Below are 23,287 nucleotides of genomic sequence, written 5' to 3'. Positions count from 1 at the left end.
TATATGGGGAGTGAGATGTGAGGGGGACATCCACTTGCTCTATAGTATGACTGTTTCTTGTGAATTTGCATACATGAGATGAATTATGTTTAGAATCGCCAAGTGTAAAGTTGAGAAGGGCAGTCAGTCAAGATGATTCAGTCTCGCTTTACCCATGTGCACTGTGAAAGAGAGTGCCTGTCATGACATTGTTCACTGCCTCTGCTGAGCTGGCCTGGGATTTGCACGGTGAATTCCAGCACTTACATGACTCCAGTTATCAGGCAGGTCCTTTTGTGTTGACCTTAAATCTTTCTTTTGAAACACCAATATCATAGCTGTAGCTTGAACTTTCAAAGCAGTATGCCATACATGTATTCCATCTTCGCAATAGCAGCCCTTCAGGTATTCAGGGAAACTGACTGTGTTCCTTTTACTGTTTTCCTCACTTATAAGGTGGGACAGAGGAGATAGAATGCTAGTATTTCATGAACAGAGAGTCTGAGAATTCATGCTATGCTAATTCTTTTGTCTGTCTTTTTGTTAACAGATATTGATGAATGTGCTCAGGATCAACACCTTTGCTCCCAGGGACGCTGTGAAAACACTGAGGGAAGTTTCTTGTGTATTTGCCCAGCAGGATTCATGGCCAGTGAGGAGGGTACTAACTGCATAGGTAATAACAGTGTTCTTTCTGATGCATAAATTCCCTCATGTGGGTTTCTAGCTCCCCTGATTCCATCAGTCCAGGGCCCATTCAGACAACCCGGAATTTATTATTAAACCCATTACAACACAGTAATCTGCTAGATTCTGGAAGATTAAAGAATGGAATTTCTTCCCCCAGCACTTTTGAATGAAGAATATCAAATGTGTGCAAAGACCAGTGGTGTTAAATATTTCTTTTGGATTCGAGTAAATCCAAATCACTCAATTTTTTTGGAACAAATCAAAGAGAGATAGTAGGAATCAGTTACTTCCTTCTTAAATTTGAACTAACGTGGGAGATGGGAGAGGTTTGAAATTAGGTTTTGGGAAATCACACTTGACAGTGTTTTCTGCTTTGCTTAGATGTCGATGAGTGTCTGAGGCCAGATGTCTGTGGGGAAGGGCACTGTGTCAATACCATGGGGGCCTTCCGGTGTGAATACTGCGATAGCGGGTATCACATGACGCCAGGAGGCCACTGCGAGGGTGAGTCTGCTGAGAGGGTGGGGAGACCACAGCCCTTCTGAGTGCGGAGCACACGTGTCCATGAAATGCAGGGCTGGTTCCAGAACTCGGGGCCTGTAGGCGCCTGGCCTGGGACGAGTTTTCCTCCATCTCCGATCCGTGCAGGACATCAGCTCGCCCGGGCTCTGGCTGCCTCCCGGAATCAAAGCCTCTTTGCCTCCCTTCAGTGACTCTGTCTGGGTCTTTTTCTATCTTCTTCCTCTATTACTCACTTCAATATCTGCCTTCCCTGGTAGGTGGAGTGATATCACTTTGTAACAATGAACTGCAGAGGATCTTAGTGCAAACCCAGACTTAATCACAGTGTCTGTCTGCATCATTCACCTGGGGACATGGTGCAGGTGTCACCTGTGTGAACTGATTGTTTTCAACCTTTTCTTCTTGGTCCATTCTGTTGTCTCAGCTTCTTTCTTTCGCCTGTGTTCCGGGACTTGCTTGCAGACTCTACAGAAATGTTGTCTGACCAACTACAGGTCAAACTCCAGCTGTGCCAGATAAAATTTCTTTAATGCTGACCCCAGCAATGGATTTGCTGTTGTTGCAAAAATGTCTTGAAGAGCTTTGAACATTTCAAAGTTAAGATGATTAACCATTGACTATTTCTGTTTGTGCACGTGTCCCAAGTCACATGGGTACTTTTTGAAACCACCGTGGTACACTTTGAATAATGATTTTTGTGAAGAAATACACTGAACCTCTGCTTCAGTCTTCATGGAAATGTGAATAAGACAAAGGATCAGAGGCCTTTGGACATGTTCTGAGGAGCCTGGGTGTGGGATTGGTGCTGGTTTCACATGTTCGCTGCCTGGCTACCTGACATTTAGCCTGTTTTCAGACATGGCTGAGCCTCCAGAGCTCGGGAGGGATAGGCTGGTTGGGGAAGGCTGCTCTCTGCTGTTTCTTGGCTCTGATATGTTGGTTTTTTTCACAGTCCTAATGACCAGGCCTGGAGGGAGAGCTCATTAGACACTTTTTTGGCAGCCTGCACCTGCCTCACTTGCTGGCCCCTTGCCTCAGCCCCTGAGTTATCTGGAGAGAAGTGGGGAGCATTTTATGTTACTGCATCAGCTCCCATCAGAACAGAGATATGAACTCTTCCCCTGATGGCTGAGGGCCTTGGGAAAGTGCAGGTGTGAAGTGTCCCCACTCTTCTCTTACAGGGGACTGGCCTCTGCTCTGGAGGCCGCTTGAGGACGGGTAGAATGCAGACGATGGCTTTTCAGCTCATGATCCCCACACTCAGTAACTGTCTAGCTTGGGGCCAGTTACATAGGGCCTTCAAAACTTAGCTCTTCATCTGTGAAATGGGAGTCATGCAGTTAACTTCTAGGCTTGTGCGGTAAATGGGTGTTGCAGTATGTCATATGGCGCCTGTCACCTTGTTAGCTCTCAAGAAGTGCTAGTTTCCCTAAATTTCCCCTTTCCCTGACTCCTTTTATTTTTGCATAGATATTTTCAGAATATCTGTAATTGTGGGAGTTTTTTAAGAATAAAATGGGGATTGGGTTTATATAGAAAGCACTTATATGCAAAACTGTGCTTCCCCAAAAAGTCAAATACCGATCCTCAGGTTCTACACACTGACTCAGGATGGGAAGATAAAATATTTAAGGAATTACTACAGGTTAAGGATGCACAGTAGAAAGGAGTAGAAAAGAAAGTTGAGGATAAGTAAGTAAATGGAAAGAAGGAGACTCTTCAGTAATATTCAGTGCATGGAAATTATTTAACAGAAATCTCACCAGCATCCCCTGAGTTAATAATTATATAATTCTTACCCCATGAAAAAGCTTGAAATGAAGGAGCCAAATAACGTGGCTGTTTTCTAATTTCACCATGGACCAGAACCAGAGGTCCCTGGGCTTCTGGCTCACTGAAGATTTTCTCAGCTGTCACTGACAAAGTTGCTTTCAAACAGCACCAGTCTCCAAGGAGTCTACTGTAGCTTACAGACATTATCTCATGCACCCTTACTTTATTCTCTGAAGGTATTACCAGGCAGGTAGGTCCTCATTTATAGATGAGGGAACAAGCAAACAGGTGAGAGCAGCAGGAAATCCAGGGATGTTACTGTCTTATGTTGCTCAGCTTGCTTATTTATCAGACCAGCCTATCTCAATGACCTTCTCTGACTTAGCAGTTGTAGTTCCATTTCTTTCTTTTTTTTTTTTAAATCCCATCCAGAGAAGAATGTAATGCTGTTTGGAAAATTAAACTGGCAAGCATCATCTTTTTGTAGAACAAGAAGTCCCAGAACATCTGACCTAAAAAAAAAAAAAAAACCACTGTGTGTCATTGTCTATTGGCAAGGATTTTTTGCTGATAGGAAAAAAAAAATTGCAACACTGACCTGGTGCTTATTCTATTAATAACGTCTTTTACTTTAAGCAACTTTTCATACATCGCTAATGATACATAATGGGAGGTGATTTTTGAGAATTTACCAGAATGATGACATCAAATACCCCTGCATGTTCAGTGTATTCATCATATATTTCTTTCACTTTTTTTCCTGAAAAACCTTGTTTAAATTTTAAGTGTGATTAGAGGTCCTATATACATCTTACATCATGACGCTTAGACATTGAATCCACTCACTTGGAAAACACCTGTTTCAGTTGGGGTTGGTACCCAGGTGTTAGTACTCATTTTAAATGGTTGAAATGTTACCTTTTCGTTTCATTAAACAGTTGAAAGTTACCTCTGTTACCTTTCCCCCGATTTTATTGTGTTACCATTCTTTTTTTTTAATTGGAGGTTATGCTTTGTGTTGTGTTTGTTTCTGCTGTACAAAACTCAAATCAATCAGAACTCTCTATATATACACGTATACCCCCTTCCTCCCGACCCTCCCTCCCATCTCCTGCCCCCATCCCAACCCTCTAGGTTGTCAATAGGACACACGGTTGGGCTCCCTGTGTTACGTGGCAGCTTCCTTCTAGCTATCTCTTTTACATATAGTAGTGTATGTATATCAATGCTTCTTTTTCAGTTCGTCCCATCCTCTCCTTCCCTAGCTGTGTCTACAAGTCTTCTACATCCACATCTCCCATTGTTTGACCATTCTTTAAAAAGTCTGAAGCTATTGTATCTCTGCCACAGTTCTGTCCATATTTAAGGTGATTTTTTTCTCCTCACATTGAAAAGAACAATGATTAATAACTTTAGTTAGCTGTGAATGTGAAAAGCAAGGTGTATTTTAAACCAGAATATATTACCCTATGATTATTCACCATAGTTTCTGGAAAATCTTGGAAGTATTTGGTGAGTTCATTCTCTCCTAATGTTCTTTTTTGACCTCCAAGGAATTCCTATCACATGAAAAGTTTTAAATTATTCAAGCCTCGAATGTTTTGGGGACCATGAAGCCAAAGCAAGGGTTTCCCTAGCATACCCCATTGTCTGCAGAGAGAACCTCTAGCCAGGTGGATAAATGGCTTCCTCACTGTTGTGTTCATTTCTTGTATTTCTTTCTGGCAAACCAGACTATTACTTGAAAGATGTTGATGTCCAAAAAGTGGTCCTAGAGAACTGCCAACTCACAGAGTGGAGAGATCTGGGCCTGCCAGTTGGAGAATTGGGGCCAAGTTCTCCCTTGAAACATATGTAACTATTTCAGTCAAGTTATACCTGGCCATGCATTCCCACTGAGTGTTTAAGTGCACACCTAGTACTTCTCTTTTCCAGTTATTGTTTTCCCCACCAATCTTTTTCCCCTCTATCACACAAGTCAGCCCGTGCTTCAGTGCTCTGGTAAAATGTCTGTGACCCAGCTTTTTGATTTTTTCAGATGTTGATGAATGTTTGACGCCAAGTACTTGTCCAGATGAGCAGTGCGTGAATTCTCCCGGATCTTACCAGTGTGTTCCTTGCACGGAAGGGTTTCGAGGCTGGAATGGGCAGTGTCTTGGTGAGTACCAGAGCGTACTTATCGTAGTTGTGTGTCTTCTGTCTGGCCGGTTTTCTGACAGAGTGGTATAATGCCAAGTGCGCTGTCTTTCAAAATGGAAAAAGGTGAGAGAAAAAAAGGAATATAACAAACTCATGTCATTCAGAGAAAAGTTCGAAGTAACTTTTAACTGTGAAGAAAACAAGAAATTGAGTGGACATGAAGGAAGTAAGGTTTTACGTGAAACATAATTCTGATTGAAACAAATTGTTATCCCTGATGTGATTAATACTCAAAACCAAATAAAATATTGATAATAAGTGCCACAAAGAGGAGAGAGGTGGAGAGCAAAATGCTTAAAAAGAGAAGGTATGAGACAGAGCTACTACAGACTTACAGAATCAAGAAATACACACAAACCTGCAGCCAAAGCAGCAAATATAGAAAGAGAAATCCTGACCGATTCCCCATTGATGCTTTTGAACTGTGGTACTGGAGAAGACTCTTGAGAGTTCTTCGACTGCAAGGAGGTCAAACCAGTCAATCCTAAAGGAAATCAACCCTGAATATCCATTGGAAGAACTGATGGTGAAGCTGAAGCCCCAATACTTTGGCCACCTGACGCGAAGAGCTGACTCACTGGACAAGACCCTGATCCTGGGAAGGATTGAGGGCAGGAGGAGAAGGGGACGACAGAGGATGAGATGGCTGGATGGCATCACTGACTCAATGGACACGAATCTGAGCAAACTCCAGGATATGGTGGAGGACAGAGGAGCCTGGTATGCTGCAGTCCATGGGGCGGCAAAGACTCAGACATGGCTGAACAACAGCAACCCCTTATATTTTGTTCATTTATTCATTCACTCAAGTATTTAATGAATACTGAGTACCTCCTCCTCAAGGCACTGAGGAAGATAACGACTCTGCTCTGCTCCTGATTATTTGTGCTCTAGTCAGCTTTCCCCCTTAATGGTTTTCCTTTGTTTACCTTTCTGTTTACCGTGTGATCTTTTTCACAAAAGCTGAACTCTTTCCCACCCCATGCCACATTCTGACAGTGTGAGTTAAACTTTCCCATCCTTCATGTCTTCTTTCTTTCCTTCTCAAATACTGTATAGTTCACTGTCTATACATGGAGTGGTGGGCTTCCCTGATAGCTCAGTTCGTAAAGAATCTGCCTGCAATGCCGGAGACCCCAGTTTGATTCCTGGATTGGGAAGATCCCCTGGAGAAGGGATAGTTTACCCACTCCAGTGTTCTTAGGCCTCCCTTGTGGCTTAGCTGGTAAAGAATCTGCCTGCAGTGTGGGAGACCTGGGTTCGATCCCTGGGTTGGAAAGATTCCCTGGAGAAGGCAAAGGCTATCCACTCCAGTGTTCTGCCCTGGAGAATTCCATGGACTGTACAGTCCATGGGATTGCAAAGAGTTGGACACGACTGAGCGACGTTCACTTTACTTACATACAGAGTGGTACTCAGTGCTGGGATACACTGAGGAACCAAACAAAGTACCTTCTTCTTTTGTTTGTTTTTAATTATTTTTATTTTAAAATTAATTTATTTATTTTAATTGGAGGATAATTGCTTTATAATTTTGTGATGGTTTTTGCCATATATCAACATGAATCAGCCAGAGGAATACATGTGTCCCCCATCTGCATCCTGAATCCTCCTCCTGCCTCCCTCCTCACACTATTCCTTTATGTTGTCCTAGAGCAGCACCTTTGGGTGCCCTGCTTCATGCATCAAACTTGCTCTGGTAATCTGCTTTACATACAGTAATGTATATGTTTCAGTGCTATTCTCTGAAATCGTTCCACCCTCTCCTCCCTCTGAGTCCAAAAGTCTGTTCTTTGTGTCTCCTTTGCTGCCTTGCATGTGGGATTGTCAGTACCATCTTTCTACATTCCATATATATGAGTTAATATACAGTATTTGTCTTTCTTACTTATTGCGCTCTGTATAATAGTCTCCAGGTTCATCCACCTCATTAGAATGGACTCAAATGCATTCCTTTTTATGTGCTTGGTCATTCTCTTGTGTCCAGCTCTTTGTGACCACATGTAGCCCACCAGGCTCCTCTACCCATGGGGATTCTCCAGGCAAGATTCCTTTTTATAGCTGAGTAATATTCCATTGTGTGTATGCACCACAACTTCCTTGTCCATTCATCTGCTGATGGACATCTAGGTTGCTTCTGTGTCCTAGCTGTGTAAACAGTGCTGCAATAAACATGGGGTCCATGTGTCTTTTTCAGTTCTGGTTTCCTCGGAGTGTATGCCCAGCAGTGAGATTGCTGGGTTGTATGGCAGTTGTATTCCCAGTTTTTCAAGGAGTCTCCACACTGTTCTCCATAGTGACTGTACCAGTTTGCACCCCCAACAGTGTAAAAGGGTTCCCTATTCTCCACACCCTCTCCAGCATTTATTGTTTGTAGACTTTCTGATGATGGACATTCTGACTGGTGTGAGATGATACCTCATTGTGGTTTTGATTTGCATTTCTCTAGTAATGAGTGATGTTGAGTATCTTTTCATGTGTTTATTAGCCATCTGTATGTTTTCTTTGGAGAAATGTCCATTTAGGTCTTTTGCCCACTCTTTGATTGGGTTGTTTGTTTTACTGGTATTGAGTTATGTGACTGTATGTTTTGGAGATTCATTCTCTGTTAGTTGTTTCATTTGCTATTGTTTTCTCCCATTCTGAGGGTTGTCTTTTCACCTTGCTTATAGTTTCTTTCATTGTGCAAAAGAGACGTGTTAGGAAAGAGGGTTCTTTGATGTTACAAGAGTACATGATAGAATGAGTTGCCTCAAGGAAAATTCTTGAGTTGAGGTTTAACCAGGGCTTTGTCTGGGGAAGGATATGGAAGGAAGATCATTTTGGACATTTGGTATGTGCAAGGAGCTCATGGAAGGAGGAAGCAGATCATGTTCTAGAGGCTGAAGAGCTAGTGTGGTTGTAAGACAGAGTACCAGGGAAGATTTGCTTCAGGGGGAAGACCATGAGGGGAAAGACCATGCCAGACCCTCTTGGTCCTATTAAAAGTGTTGGTCTTTATTCATACATCTCTGAGGAGATGTGTGGGTGTGTTAGAGGAGATGGGATGGGTAGATTTGGCAGAAGCATGTGCACTTTCAATGCTTTGGACTCCTCACGAGGCAGCATGAGCTGAGCCCCTGGACCAGGTGCAGATTGCCCTCTGCCTTCAATCTTATGCCCATTCCCAAGGATCTCTATCAGTAGACTTGTGAGGTATTGATCTTTGGGAAGCAGGTTTTTTTTGTTTGTTTATTACTTGCCTATTTGATAAGCTTTTGTTTATATAATCAGTGCTGGTCAGAAAGTACATGTGGTTTTAATTTTCCCATTTGGCATAAATTTCATAGTTGCCTATCAAGGTTCCATTCTTGTACTCATTTTCACATACCAATGCATATTATAATCCAAAAGTAGAGCCTGAACTTTACCTTAACTAACTAAAACTCACAACCATGGCGTAAACACAGCCCTGATTCATGAATTTACTAATGGAACGTGACTGACCAAATTGGCAAGTGATTGCTCTTCAGTGTAAATGCATGGATCCAGGTTGGGGAATAATAATATATGAGTTCTTACACCTAGATGTGTGCAATCAATCTGATCGTGACCACGCTGCTCCAGTTGAGTGACAGAAACAAAGCACCTCATTTAGCAGCCATTTCACTTTGCCAACCCGATTAGCAGAATCATAAGCAAAGCTATTAGGTCACCGTGTTACTCACCCCAATTACACACTTGGCCACTTGGCCAAGCAGTTTTGCATTGCTAACTAAGGTCACACATTTCCCATTACAAATAGGCCATGTGCTTTTTTTCCTTCTGCTTTGGGTAGAGTTTTAGGTTCTATGTCATCTGTTGATCAAGCTTCTTGTCTGTGATGTAGTTGCAGTGCCATCCATTGCTCATTTTGAACTTGCAGTTTTTGTAAATTTCTCCTATGGGCTTTTGCAGATTGTACCAAAATGGATTTTCCCATCTTAATATTTTATGGCAGTCGAGCTTTCAAATGGGAGAGTTGAATGTGACGAAAAACAGAGATTGCAGAATACCTTTCTGTTCAGATTGAGCCAATGAATGGATTGGATTTTTCTGCAGCACTCTGACAATGCTCATGAATACCCCATCATATCTTTTTGGCTTTGTTCCTTTATTCATTCTATTTCTCATGTTTGTACTTCTGGTACTCTAAACTTTTCAGAGGGTGTAGTCCTACCTAAGCATGTCTTTGAGTTGAGCTCATCCATAACACAACCTGACCTATATTTATTTCTCTATTTGCCACTTACATCATTGAATACTGTATTCCTACTATGAGTCAAGTATTTTGTTTTAGACCCCGGGGGTTGAGAGTGGACAAAATAAATTTCCTCCCTTCATTGCACTTAGACTCTAGAGCTCACAAGGGAAAAAGTGGAGTATAGGGTATGTCAGGGGTGATGAGTCCTATGAAGGAAAAAGCAGCCTAAGGGATTAGGGAGTGTTAGAGCTTCTATGGAGGTCAGGGAAAGCATCACATGATAAATGATTTACCAAGTGTTCCTTGCTGTTCAACTGTTCTTGTGTCTAACCGTTAAATGTGACTAGTTTGAGGCTTCCTCTATCCTTCTTGCCTGGAGAATCCCAGGGACAGAGGAGCCTGGTGGGCTGCTGTCTATGGGGTCGCGCAGAGTCGGACACGACTGAAGCGACTTAGCAGCAGCAGCAGCTATCCTTTTCGTATAGACACCTTAGGGTACATTGATGAGACTTTGTCCTTCAATTTTTAATGTATGAGAACATGAAAGACTAAAAAAAAAAATTCCTAAATCTCATTGTTTGGAGAAAAGTTCTACACAGGGCATTTGTTAGTTTTCATCTGGAGAGATGACAGTCTCTACCTTGCAAGGCTGTTCTGTAGATCTTAGTAACCTTCTTTTTCTACCACTCTCCTTTCACAGCATATTTTTAAGTTATTATAATTAAACCTACACATTGTTGTACAGAGTAATACTTTCTTTGACATTATGCTTATATATATATATATTTAAAACTCATTGATCTTGATGTCCATTTGGCTCTTTTTTCTGTTAAGCAGTTTCATTAAGAATTAAGAATGACCATTTTGACCCTTCTATTCCACAGGGATTTAATGCCAGTTAGTTACACTTTCTGCTGCTTTTGCTAACTAAATGGTGAACTTACTGAAACCGTTAATGGCCTTTTTGTATTCATGCCATGTATACTGGATCTTACTATTTGATGCTTCTCCTTGATTTATGAATTAGAGCAGGAGTTGTTTGGTGCAGAAACAAGTAAAATGTTAGCAGGTGTTGTCTGAGGGTTCATCCTTTTTCCTAGCATGAACCCTCAGGCAACGCCTGCTATGTTTAGTTCAGGGCATATGATCCTTCATTCTCAATAGTTTATTGTGCACTTTCAAAATATCTGTCCCTCAGTGCTTTTTTGGCAACCTTTGTTGGCTCCTCTGTTAATGAAGCTTCTTCTTTCAAGTTGTGGATTTTGGTGCTCTCTTGAGAGCCACTTTCATCATGTAGCACTGTATTCATTGGACCTCACATTCAGCCTGGAGCTATTGCCCATGTGATCCCCACCTCTTAGAATTATTTCATCACCTTGAGTTCTGGCCAGTTTTCTCTGGCTGCTTTCAATCAGAATCTTTCTTGAAAGAAGCCAATGTGTCAAGTCCTCAATTTACATGTTTTGCTTGTCTCAGGAAAGCTAAACTAGCCTGATTCAAACCTGACTAGAGCCATCTCCCAAAGGAAATTTGTCTAACATTTGATTGTTTAAAGGTATATTCAGTAACTCTGGTATATAGATCATGTTTCCCTGAATTTGAGCAGATTTGGGCTATATGACCTTTCTGAAGCTTAGTTTTAATATCTGTAAAATGGGAATTGAAGTATTTTCCTCACAGGGTTTATTATCAGAAATAAATGTAATATGGGGCTTCCCTGCCTCAGATGGTAAAGAATCTGCCTGCAATGTGGGAGAGCTGGGTTCAGTCCTTGGGTCGGGACTATCCCTTGGACAAGGGAATGGCTATCCACTCCAACTGTGTTCTTACCTGGAGACTCCATGGACAGAGGAGCCTGGTGGGCTACACTCTGTGGGGTCACAAAGAATTGGACACGACTGAACAACTAACACAAGAAATGTTATCATTCTTCTTCTCCAACCCTGTTGCCTCTGTTTTATTTCCATTGTCCTGACAGAGAGGGAATGGAATAATAACTGATATCTGTTAAAGTAAATTATATGTCAGAGTTCTGTGGATAATTATCTTTTCTTAGGCTTTCTTTAAGTGCATCTCATAGACTTTCTGTCATAGAAGCTTTCTCTTATACATTTAATTCATCTTAGTTTTCTTTCAACTTCTGAGCATTTTGTTTTGCTGAAATATACTTCTTGAGAATCACAAGGTTTCTCTGCAGGGAGATTAATCATTCCTAACAAATGTTTCCACTTCTACAGTTCTAACATCTTTCTTTGGCTTCATTTTCTTTGCTCACCTTCACAAAATACAGTATCTATCACCTGGTAGATGTGTCAGCTAGCCTTTTTTGAGTTTGTTACCTTGCTTTATAGTTGACTTTGTGACAAACCATGTGTTTCCCAGAAACACAAATTTCTGAGATTTTAATCAAAGTAATCCTTTGCTGGCCATAATTAAGTTAATGATGACTTTATGACTCTCATTTGAGTTTTGTAAATGTAGTAGGTCTTCAGCATTTGAAGAACTTCATATCATTCAAACCACTTGACAACTGGCTAGCTGCAATCTTAGCCAAAACCAGGTACAGAAAACTTGCAGGATAGATATGGAGAGCTCCTTGTTCCGGGAGTTCTTTTCACCCTAGGATTTCTCTTCAGATTTTACAATTCACTGTTAACCTTTATGGAATATATGATATTCATAGACTTAAATGAAATTGAAGACTTTAGTCCTACGTTTATTCTTATATCAGATGGCAACTGAGCTCAAGGTCTACCTTTTGTAGATAATGTGCAAGTATCAGTCTTATCCTTGAGTCATTATGTGCTAAAGGAATCTTCTAATCAGTCAATAAATAGTTTAGTAGAGCACCTGCCTTCATATGGGCTTCCCAAGTGGCTCAGTGATAAGGAGTCTACCTGCCAATGCATGTGATGAGGGTTTGATTTCTGGGTCAGGAAGATCCTCTGGAGAAGGATATGGCAGCCCACTCCCCTTGCCTGAAAAATTCCATGGATAGAGGAGCCTAGCAGGCTACAGTCCATAAGGTCACAAAGAGTTGGGACATGACTGACCACTGCCTACAAGATCTGTTAGATGCCAGAGAAGATGTGAAGTTGTAAAGAAGCAAAACATAACAAGGTAGGATGTTGGTTACAAGGATGTGAGGGTAGAGGAGTTGGGGAGATGTTATTAAAGGGTACAGACTTGCAACTAGTAGGTAAGCCCTGGAAATGGAATGCACAACTTAATGATTATAATCAACAGTACTGTATTAGAAATCTCAAAGTTTCTAAGAGACTAGAAGTTAATCGTCTTCATCAGGAAAGAAATTATAATTGTGTGACATAATAGAACTGTTAGTAATACCCCAGTAAATGTTAATAATTTTGAGATAGGTATGTCACATCATTCCTTAAGCTTGCACAGTATTGTCTTTTATTGAAGTATAGCTGATTTACGGCTTCCCTTGTGGCTCAGCTGGTAAAGAATCCGCCTGCAATGCAGGAGACCTGGGTTCCATCCCTGGGTTGGGAAGATCCCCTTGAGAAGGGAAAGGCTACCCACTTCAGTATCCTGGCCTGGAGAATGCCACAGACTCTATAGTCCATAGGGTCGCAAAGAGTTGGACACGACTGAGTGACTTTCAGTTCACTTTGACTTCACTTCATAGTTGATTCACAGTATTATATTAGTTTCACATGACAACATAATGATTTAGTATTTTTAAAGATTATCCTCCATTTAAAGGTTTTATGAAATAATGGCTGTATTTCCCTATGTTGCCCATTATACCCTTGGTGCTTAACTTACATATCATTTTAATGTCAGTTATATCTCAACGGAAAACCCCCAAAACTGCTTTTGAAGGCAGGAACTATGCCTGTGTGGGAATACTAGTTATTGTAATAATTTCTGTATACTGTTGCTGCTGCTAAGTCGCTTCAGTCGTGTCTTAACTCTGTGCGACCCCATAGACGGCAGCCCACCAGGCTCCCCCGTCTCTGGGATTCTCCAAGGCAAGAACACTGGAGTGGGTTGCCATTTCTCCTTCTCCAAGGCATGAAAGTGAAAAGTGAAAGTGAAGTCACTCAGTTGTGTCTGACTCTTCATGACCCCATGGGCTGCAGCCTATCAGGCTCCTCCATCCATGGGATTTTCCAGGCAGGAGTACTGGAATGGGGTGCCATTGCCTTTTCCAGATTTCTGTATATGTTATTATAATTTATGTATATTGTAATAACTTTATATGTTAATAGTTTACAGTTACCTGTGGTACAGAAATTGATTCTCAAGTAGGTTAATGGGGTAGCTCCCCATCATAGGTAATAAATGGAAGAGCTAGGACATGACCCCCCATCTTTTAGCATCAAAGCTAATATTGTTTTGTTTTATGTAATAGCTCATGTACCTCTCATGTACACCTAAGAAAATCAGAGGACAAAGCAATATGATTAAGATAGTAAGGACAATTAAAGTTCATAGGAAAGATCCATGGGAACTGGAATCGTCCCTTGCAGGCAGCAGTAGTTTTGGCTTGAGAGTCTGAGATGGCAGACTTGAACAAGGTAGCCCAGATGAGTTTTGCTGGAAAACAAAATGATCTTTTGTAAAGCCAAGGCAAGAAACCAGTGATGTGCTGAGATCAGTGGATCGATTTTCTGAGATCTTCCGATCTTCATCTGGCATGTACACAGCATTGGCTGTTTTCCAGTTCCAAAAAAGCCGTGATGAGTCTTTGAGGAACAGACAATATATTTTTGTTGACAGCTCTGTTACTGCACATTTAAAAATTTGGTCAGAATTGACAGAGGGTGAGATCCTAAGGACTTACTATATACCTCAAGTGCCAGTGAGGGGGGTGGGGGGGATGCCATTGCACTGGCCTAACTAGAGTCTGTCTTTCATTTTCACCATGCTTGCTTTTCTGTCAAATGTGTTCTCCCATCATCTTTAGTATAAAGATGATGTGTGAAGAATAGTTGAGGGATAATTGAAGTAATGTTTGCCTTGGGAGTAATCCTATATTTTCATGTAGTTGTGGTGATGGAATAAGACTTTTCATCCCATAGCAAATGGTGCTCACTCATGGAAGTCTCTTGGTCATTAAGGAATTAAATGAGGCTGAATGGTCTCAGAAAAATGACTGGTTCACCTTGTCAATCTTTGAAGTAAATCTTTCCTTTACTCTTTGAAAGGAAATGAAGCAATGCAGGTGAACTCTTGCCCTGGACCCAATTCTGACCAACCTCAAGAACTGCTAGGTGGAGTGAAGCGGGGCACACCGCCATGGGCTGACTCATGGGAAGGTGGCCCCTGGATGTCCTCAGCACCTTCCAGGTCCTGCCCATGAGGCAGGGGCTTCATGCAGACTGGTGTGTTCCCAGAATCCTAGAAAGGGAAATTTCTAAAGGCTTCCTGACCCAGGAATTTGCAGGTGGGATTGCAGGCCAGCTGGGAATCATCTTTGGGAAACTGTGGAGGATGGAAAGTTGCCAGGAAGCTAGAGAGAGATTAATGTCCTCATTTTCCCCAAAGAAGAAAGAAGGTGGAGTTCAGGAACTAATGACCATTGAACTTCATGTTGATCTTGACAAAGAACTGTAGACTGCAGGATTTCAATGATGAAGTGAAACATTTTTTAAAGAATGTGATGATCATAAGAATTAGCCAGGGTTCACTAAGGGCACAAATTATGCCAGACTGTCCTTACTGCCTCTTCTGATAGGGTTATTAGGGAAGGAGATCAGGAAATCCTGTATTCATGGAATATCTAGTTTTCAGCAGGCATTTGTGAGAGATATACAAAGGTATTGTAGACAAGAAGGATCAATTCAGATTGGATGATAGTATAGTGAGGTGGATTCATAACTCCTGGCAATTTCCTTGCTGTGGGAAGTTTAATTAATTTATTGAATGGCAAGTGCCAGATTGTGTCCCCAGGTCCCATTGGTAAATTCGTTTTTGAATTTGTAACCCATTTTTCTATGGACAGTTTCCTTTTTGAATTCATTATGTATTTGTATAAGAAGTTGGGTGATATGGCTTGTCTATAGGACTGTAATGCTAGAATGAATTTTGAGCTCCAATATAGAAAACAAAGATACAACCATCTTCCTCTGATGTAGGGGTAAGAGGTGGATGATCGGTGATGGACAGTAGGGTGGATATGACCACCTTCTTTCCCATGGCATTAGTTCTCCCAAGGGTCAGAGGTAGGAACTATGGGAACCTGACCTTCTATTGGTACCACTCAAGGCCCCACAAGTTTGTATCCTTGACTAAACTGATGAACACTGGAAACTTGAAAGTTTTTAAAGTAGAGGAACAACTTTATTGGCCAGATTTGTGTTTTAGAAAGATTGCTCTGGCTGCAGGCTGGATAATGGATTTGATAGGGCAAGATTTTAAATAGATAAAAGACGATGCCAGTAACCCATATGAGAGAATGGTAATGGTAAAAATTAAGTAAAGTTGGGTGTATTTGAGAGAGATTTGGGTAGTAGAATTTCTGTGACTTTGTAGTAAATTGAATGTGGGGAAAGAAAGAGAGGAAGGACTCTACTAAGGATGACTCCCAAGTTTCTGATTTGTGTGTTTCAATGGATAGGGGTAACCTGTGTTGACCTGGGAGACAGCATTGAGAGAAGGCAAGAGAAAGATGTTTCGGCCATGAGGACTCAGAGGTGCCTGAGTGACATCAAATAGAGATGTCCTAGTAGACTAACCAACAAAGTGTGGGGGTGAGCAGTTAAGGAGAGAGGTCTGGCTAAAGATACAAAACCGAGTTTATTTCATTCCTTTTACATCCACCAAATGAGGCTCCATCTTGGACACCTTCTTTCCATATATTGTTTTTTTAAGATTGAAGTATACTTGACAGAGAATATTATATGTCAGGTGTACAAAATGAGTCAATATTTGTATACATTGCAAAGTGATCACCGTAATAAGTGTAGTTAATATCCATCACCATACATAGTTTCATTTTTTTTTTCTTGTGATGAGGACTTTTGAGACCCCTAGTTGACCCTTGAACAATGTGGACATTTGGGGTACCAACCCTCTGTGCTGCTGAAAATCTATATGTGACTTAGAGTTCACCTCCTGTATCCATGGTTGCTCCCAACTGCAGATTGTATAGTACTGTAGTATTTTCTGCAGAAAAAAAAGTCTGTGTGTAAGTGGACTCACGTAATTCAAACCCATGTTCTTCAAGGGCCAACTGTATTCTTTTGGCAACTTTCAATATGCAATTCAGTATTATTAACTATGGCCACTGTGCTGAACATTACATCCCCATGACTTACTTATTTTATAGCTGGAGGTATCTGCCTTTTGATTCTAAATCAAGGAATTTTTAATGATATTTTACTATATAACATTTGTTTCCTTAAGATCATAAGTGCCACTAAGCTTATGTACTTATTCAATTCAAACTATTCAATCTACAGGATTCTGGTTCCATGCAGTTATGACTGTGGTAAGTAAAGAAGGAAATAAACACATCAGGCTGTCCTAGATATTTCAGAGCATTCTGGTTCATCATTATCATGGTAGTAGCCTGGCAAAATAGAATTTATTTAAGTATCTCGTGAATGGTAATCTGCAATGCCTATTAATTTGCTTCAAGAGAAAAATATGGTCTTAGAAATTAATTTTACTCTTATATTCTGCGGTCTCTGGTGCATGTATGATTAAAGAGAGCAGTTCATACAATTTTCAGCTTAACATTTTTGAAACCAAACCAGATCCTAGACATGACATTTTCACATTGCTGTTGGAATTTCCATGCCTAGTATCTAAGTTCGTTCTGTCCCTTTATTTATTTTGGCTCCAATCTTTGTCTGCTTCTTTTAAGTAGTTTGCTTTAAGTGTTTACGAGAGTGAACTCCTACAACCAAAGAAAGGATGGACAATGGGTCAGTTTGAAAGTGATATTTCCATTTGCCATGGAGTTAGGGTCACTTTACCATAATTAGTGATATTGTGAAAGTGCAGTAGACTACCTAGGCAGTGTCAGTTACTTGGCTGTTTTCAGTATGCATATGGTGCACACACACAAGATGTCCCTGTGCATTATTTGATTAATGATAATTATTGATAGTTCTCTATTTCTGAATTCCATAATAAGAAAGATTTAGTTTTAATAAATTACAGTGCAAATGAATGGTCGCTGGTGTAAAACTAGGTCTCTGTTAATGTGTCCATGATTCTCTGCTAATACTGAAGTGGAAAGCTGTACTGCTTTTGTGGTGAGCATCGTGAAAGGAAATGGATTTAATCAGGAGCCTTTCCCTCTCTACTGTTTTCTGCTTTATGTATAAAAGACCTTGATTAAGTTACAGACCATTGTAAAGTGTTAGTCATTCAGTTGTGTCTGACTCTCTGTGACCCCATGGACTGTACCCACCAGGCTCTTCTATTAATGGATTTCTCCAGTCAACAATACTGGAGTAAGTTGCCATTCCTGTCTCCAGGCCATTCTAAAATTAAACATAAATTGTGATGCTTTGTGTATTTTGGGTACTTTTTGGAGTTAAAGTTTTTCTTTCAATTTTTGGTTGTTTATGCTCATTATATGCCTTCTTACTGCAATATACAGTGAACTTACCCTGGGGCATTCAGATGGGGCAGAGAACTCAGATTTTTCCTTTTGAATTAACAGTATTCTAGTAGGAGCTTCACGAACGTTTGTTGAATGAGACCATTGAATGATTAGATAGTGATTATTGATATCATGCTGTGTTAGCAAATAATAAAAATGAAGTCATACTTTCTCTCTTCAGCTGTTTCCATCTCTAGATTTAACTTTGCCTATGACAGAACCTTATAGTCACGTTTAAAAGATGGTCTTTGGAGTTAAGCTGACTGGGTTCAAATCTGAGCCATCAATTTCTAACTAGGTGGCCTGGGACAAGCTCTGACCTTCTCTAAATCTCAGGTCCTTCCTCTGTGAACGGTTAGCCCATGTGGATTTTGTTAGCATTAAGTGAGAGAGTATATGTAAAGCCTTCAGTGACTTCAGTAAGTGCTTGATAAACAGTAGCTACTATTGTTTTATCTGCCTTTTCTGCCTATACTCCACCTTCAGACCACCCAGTAGTCTTATTTTGTTTGTCCCCTAGATTTTTTTAAAATCAGATTCAATGCCATCTTAGAATTTTTGAAATATTTTTTTCCACCTGTTGCAGATTTTCCCATGGTTTCCCAGAGTCATGAGTCATGTGTCATATATCTTGCTTCAGTGACCCCTCACATTCTACTGAAATTCATCAGTTCCCTAACTAGACCTCCACACATCTGTGATTCTTTGGAATATTTTATCTTGTAGGGGATGCTGCTCTACAGCTATCCTCTCTTCCTCCCTCCCTTCCATAATAAGCCTTCCACTGAATTTATTCATAGAGCATGTTTGGTTCCTTTTTAGGGTTATTTTGTAGAAAGTAAATAAAGCCACGAAACCATTATACATGCACTTCATACCAGAGCTTCTTTTCCTCCTAAAGAGCTAATTTGAAAGCTTATGTTGAAGAATCTGCCCCTCTTTTGAAGACCCACTGTTTCCATTTCTAACCACATTCAAATTTATTCATGTTTTATTTCTTTTTTCTCCCTCTCTTTTCCATTATGCCGCATTCTTTAAGATGTGGATGAATGCCTGGAACCAAAGATCTGCACAAATGGTACTTGCTCCAACCTTGAAGGATCCTACATGTGTTCATGCCATAAGGGCTACAGCCCAACTCCAGACCACAAGCACTGTAAAGGTAAATACTGTGATCAGATTTCTCATCTTATTTGAACTACACTTGAAAACATGTTAGGGTAACTAGCCTTAAGAAAGGAAACCGTACTACTTGTCATTTATTTAACTGAGCTTCCTAGAGCGCATGTTGGTTGGCCTCTGAAAGTGAATCCTCATGGTGGTTAAATTCCTATCTATTTACCTAGAGAAAAACAGTGAATTTTTTGAGAACATCTATAAACTACAGATCTACTTGGTTTTTTCTAGTTGTAAAAACAGTTCCACAACTCTGTGAATATATTGAAAACTATTGAATCGTACACTTTAAATAGATAAATTATGTGATACATAATTTTTTATTTCAATAACATTGCTATTAAAAATGCATTTGCTATAGAAAATGTAGCAAATGCCGAAAGGTAAAACAGATAATCTCTCAGCCTCATTTGTGGATATTCATATCTCAAGGGTGTTTTGTATCATTAAGATTATGTACTGTGTCCAATTTTCAGTCTTGCTTTTTGTTATTTAATAGTATATCATGAGCATCTTTCATTTCATTAATAACTCATTTCAGAAATTAGTTTTAAAGACAGTGTAATATTCCAGTGTGTTCCTATTTTTGCATTTTCATTGTTCTTCAGATTTTGTAAAGGTGGAATAAGTGGGCAAAGTGCTCTGTGTTTATTTCAATAGAACACTACTTTCTAACTTTAAAATGTGTGAATACTTATTGTTAAATACTTAATCATGTGTTTGTTAAGCATTTATATTTCCTCTTTTGTATATTTGTTAATATGTTTTCCCATTAGTCAAGTTTTTAAGTCAGTGTATATGAACACTTTGTATATAAGATATATATACATGTAAGTGTATATATTTAACATATACACTTTCCTCTAGAATATTAGTGTAATTTGTCCATGGTTTCTCTAATGTTTTAAGTAATTTGTAAGAAGTTTTCATTTTCTCTCTGGTTAGTGTGTTTCCTTTCTGCTTTCTTCCATCACTTTTATACTTAAAAGGATGCTCTTTCAAAGGAAGGAAGAGGAAATAAGTGAACCTTTTTTTTTCTTTACTGTCTCAATAAAGTGAAGGGTCTCGGGTGGTGATTAATTTTTCACTGTGGTAGGGAAGCAGTAAACAGATAGCCTACCATTGACCTGTAAGAACTGAAGCGTCTCCCACTTGCAGTAGGGAGATCACAGACATTTGAGTTTTTGGTGCCTTGTTCCTTTCACACAGCAGAGTCCTAGCCACTCCCAGGAGAGCATAGACAGCCAGCACAGCTCCCTTTCCTCCTGGTGCTTTCCCACATCCACAGCTTGCCCTCTGACTACATCTCTTCTGCCAAGCATCTCCTCAGAAAAAATTAAACTTAAGAATCCCTTGAAAGGTATTCTGGGTGTTTGATGGAAGAAAAACTTCCTCATACACAGGGCTAGTGGTGACTAAAGGCCTCAGTGTTAGAAGCCATTATTAGCTGTTATTAATCTTTATTTGATGATTGTATCTGGTTTATTGCCATATCCTGTCATGTTACTTTCTCTTGTTGATCTGCCTGTTTCTTTTCATCTTACTCATAGAAATGCTTCTAATCTGTGTCCACTTCATATTCTATATTTGTCACCCCTACTTTCTTCAACTTGCATTCTCTGACCCATGACCCATCCAAATTGATGTCACAACTGCCCTGAGAGTATTCTCTGCTTATTTTGGCCCAGGATTATCCTGGCTGGCACACCCATCTTTTTACTCACTACTGGCCTAAATCCTGGCTCTTCCAGTGATCCACTGTACAACCTTGGAAAAACAACCTCAGGTTTCCCCAAGTCATGCCATCTCAAAAATCTGGGGATTAGACACTCTAGAGGGAAAATGCAGAGTTAATACATGTTGAATGAATGACTCATGACCACCTTCTCTCTCCTGGCATTACCATCCCAGATGAGCCTGCTCCTCTCTAATCTGTCTCCCTACCACCCTAGAATTCACACCATCAATTGATACCACCCCCTAGGAACACTTGTATTTTCTGGTCTCTGGGACACTGTGCTGGGCTGATGCTTCTATCCATCCTTCCTGTCAAGTGTATCAAAGAACCAATGCATTCAAGGCACTGCATCTGTTACCAAGAGACTATAATCTCTCAAAGATGTATTATTCATTGAAAGAGATGCATACCTGCAACAGCTAACTAGAGTTCACAAAGTACTAATTGATGAAAGTTAAGTCATCAGTGATGGCATGTGAATGTCATGTATTCCTGACATTATGTGAGCACCAGGACACTTTACCTTTGTACTCTTCTTCCAAAACCCTCTTACTCCAGTCTTAATCATGAGAAAAACATGAGGCGAGTCCAACTTGGGGACATATTATGGATTTCTGGCCCATATCCTCAAGGCAATTAAGATTGTTAAAACAAGGAAAGACTCGGAGATGAGACACCTGAATATGATGTGGTCCCCTGGATAGGATCCTGGAATAGAAAGAGGACCTGAATGGAAAAACTGGTGAAATCCAAAGAATTCTGGAGTTTAGTTTTTGGATTTTTTTAAAGGTAGTATATCATATTCTAGTTTGGATAGTCTGGAGCGGTGCGAGCATGGATGAGTAATCTCATTTCACCAAGCCTTACTTGCTCATCTGCAGGAAGGTAGCAGTAATGGCACCTCGGAGGGTTGATGTGAGGATTGTATGAGATAATAGGATAACAAGATATTGGAGAAATATGGAGGTAATACATGGAAGATGAGAGAAGGCAGAGGCAGAGCATGACATTCTGTGGTGGATGTTGTTATTCACCAAATAATAGGCATGTACAAAGTTCTGTTGCAGCCAGGAAGTGTGTGACTAATTCTACTTGCATGCTTCTGAGAAGGCTTTACAGAGGTGTTGCTATTTGAACTTGGTCTTAAAATATTGAGTGCAGAGGGGAGAACCTTAGTAGGCAGAGGAAGCAGCACATATGAAAGCTTGGAGGTGGGAAAGAACTGTTTTCTCCACTTGCCACTTAAGCTTGCCCTCTACTCTCATTTTCCTGGTGTCTTTCCATTACAACCTGGGATAAGATCAGGCAAGGTCCCTGTCACCTACTTGAGAAACCTGCGTACGCACTAGTTGCGTTTCTTACTCCCCAAATTCCTTCCTTTTCACAATAATAAATTGTATGACATCCTTTCTCTTTATTTTCTAATCTTTCCCAAATGACATCAACTTACAGATTATGTTCTACTCAGAACTGCAGTAACTGCCAGTTTCACTCTGTTGAGAGTCCTCACTATTATCAGTGTCTTCACCTCACTAACTCTTTTCAGGTGGTAAATATTAATACATTATCTAACATATTGGATTGGCCAACATGTTCATTTGGATTTTCCTAAGATGTTACAGAAAAACCTGAACAAACTTTTTAGCCAAGCCAGTATTAGTCCATTACTTGTTTATATCTTTTTGTATTTGTATCTCTGCATCTTTTTGTACACTTTGCTGGTATATGTCCTAAATGTATAAATAACCAGAGATAGCCTCTATTTTAACTCCTACCAGGAATTATGTGCAAAAAGTCCTTCAAAGAAAAATACCTTTTATGAAATATTCTCTATTCATCCCTTGGCACAAGAAAGAGAAGACATTTGTCCCACATGCCTATTTTATTGGAAAGTGTTCTTTTGTATAGAAATTTTCTCTCTCAATCAATAAAGAAAAAGATGCTTTTTTTTCTTAAATGCATAGAATCATGCGGCCTTTGTTCCCCTTGGTCCTTTTAAAGACCTAGAGATCACCTTATTCAAGATAACAGAGTTGCCTGGAGTTATTCCAAATGTGTACATCATTAATTATAATGAATTACTTGTGACAGTCTTCCCAACATAAATGAGTAACTTATGTAGGATGTCTGGTGTATCCTGACAGTACTTGGAATGGAGGGTATGTTCTTGCAGCAGACATTGTCACATGGGAATGCTTAGTTTGTCATCTTCTTTGAGAAAGTCAGAAAGAGGCCAAAGCACTAAAAATGTCGTCAGACATTACATGAGATCCAACCAGCTACATGAGCTTTTGTTGGTCTTAAATTCTTGAACTGATGTCTCAAGTATTTTATAAAATGTGCTGAAAGAAAATATGATGTGGGCCCTTTTTTGCTGACGACCACTTGCAAAGCCAGTAGA

General features: G+C 40.1%; 1 protein-coding gene across 12 annotated transcripts in view; it reads left to right on the top strand.

The window, feature by feature from the left end:
* The window catches only part of LTBP1 (latent transforming growth factor beta binding protein 1), a 453,522-nt gene that overhangs the window by 322,205 nt on the left and 108,030 nt on the right, over nt 1–23,287 (top strand). For all 12 annotated transcript variants that reach the window (XM_065929446.1, XM_065929445.1, XM_065929447.1 and 9 more), the window contains 4 exons: nt 530–655; nt 1,051–1,173; nt 5,003–5,122; nt 19,012–19,134. In XM_065929446.1, the coding sequence (XP_065785518.1) occupies nt 530–655; nt 1,051–1,173; nt 5,003–5,122; nt 19,012–19,134 (492 nt within the window). The remainder of the gene's footprint in view (nt 1–529; nt 656–1,050; nt 1,174–5,002; nt 5,123–19,011; nt 19,135–23,287) is intronic.

This window comes from Muntiacus reevesi, chromosome 3 (genome assembly GCF_963930625.1).
Source record: "Muntiacus reevesi chromosome 3, mMunRee1.1, whole genome shotgun sequence".
NCBI classification, from domain to species: domain Eukaryota; kingdom Metazoa; phylum Chordata; class Mammalia; order Artiodactyla; family Cervidae; genus Muntiacus; species Muntiacus reevesi.
This window is presented reverse-complemented; position numbering and strand designations above follow the sequence as displayed.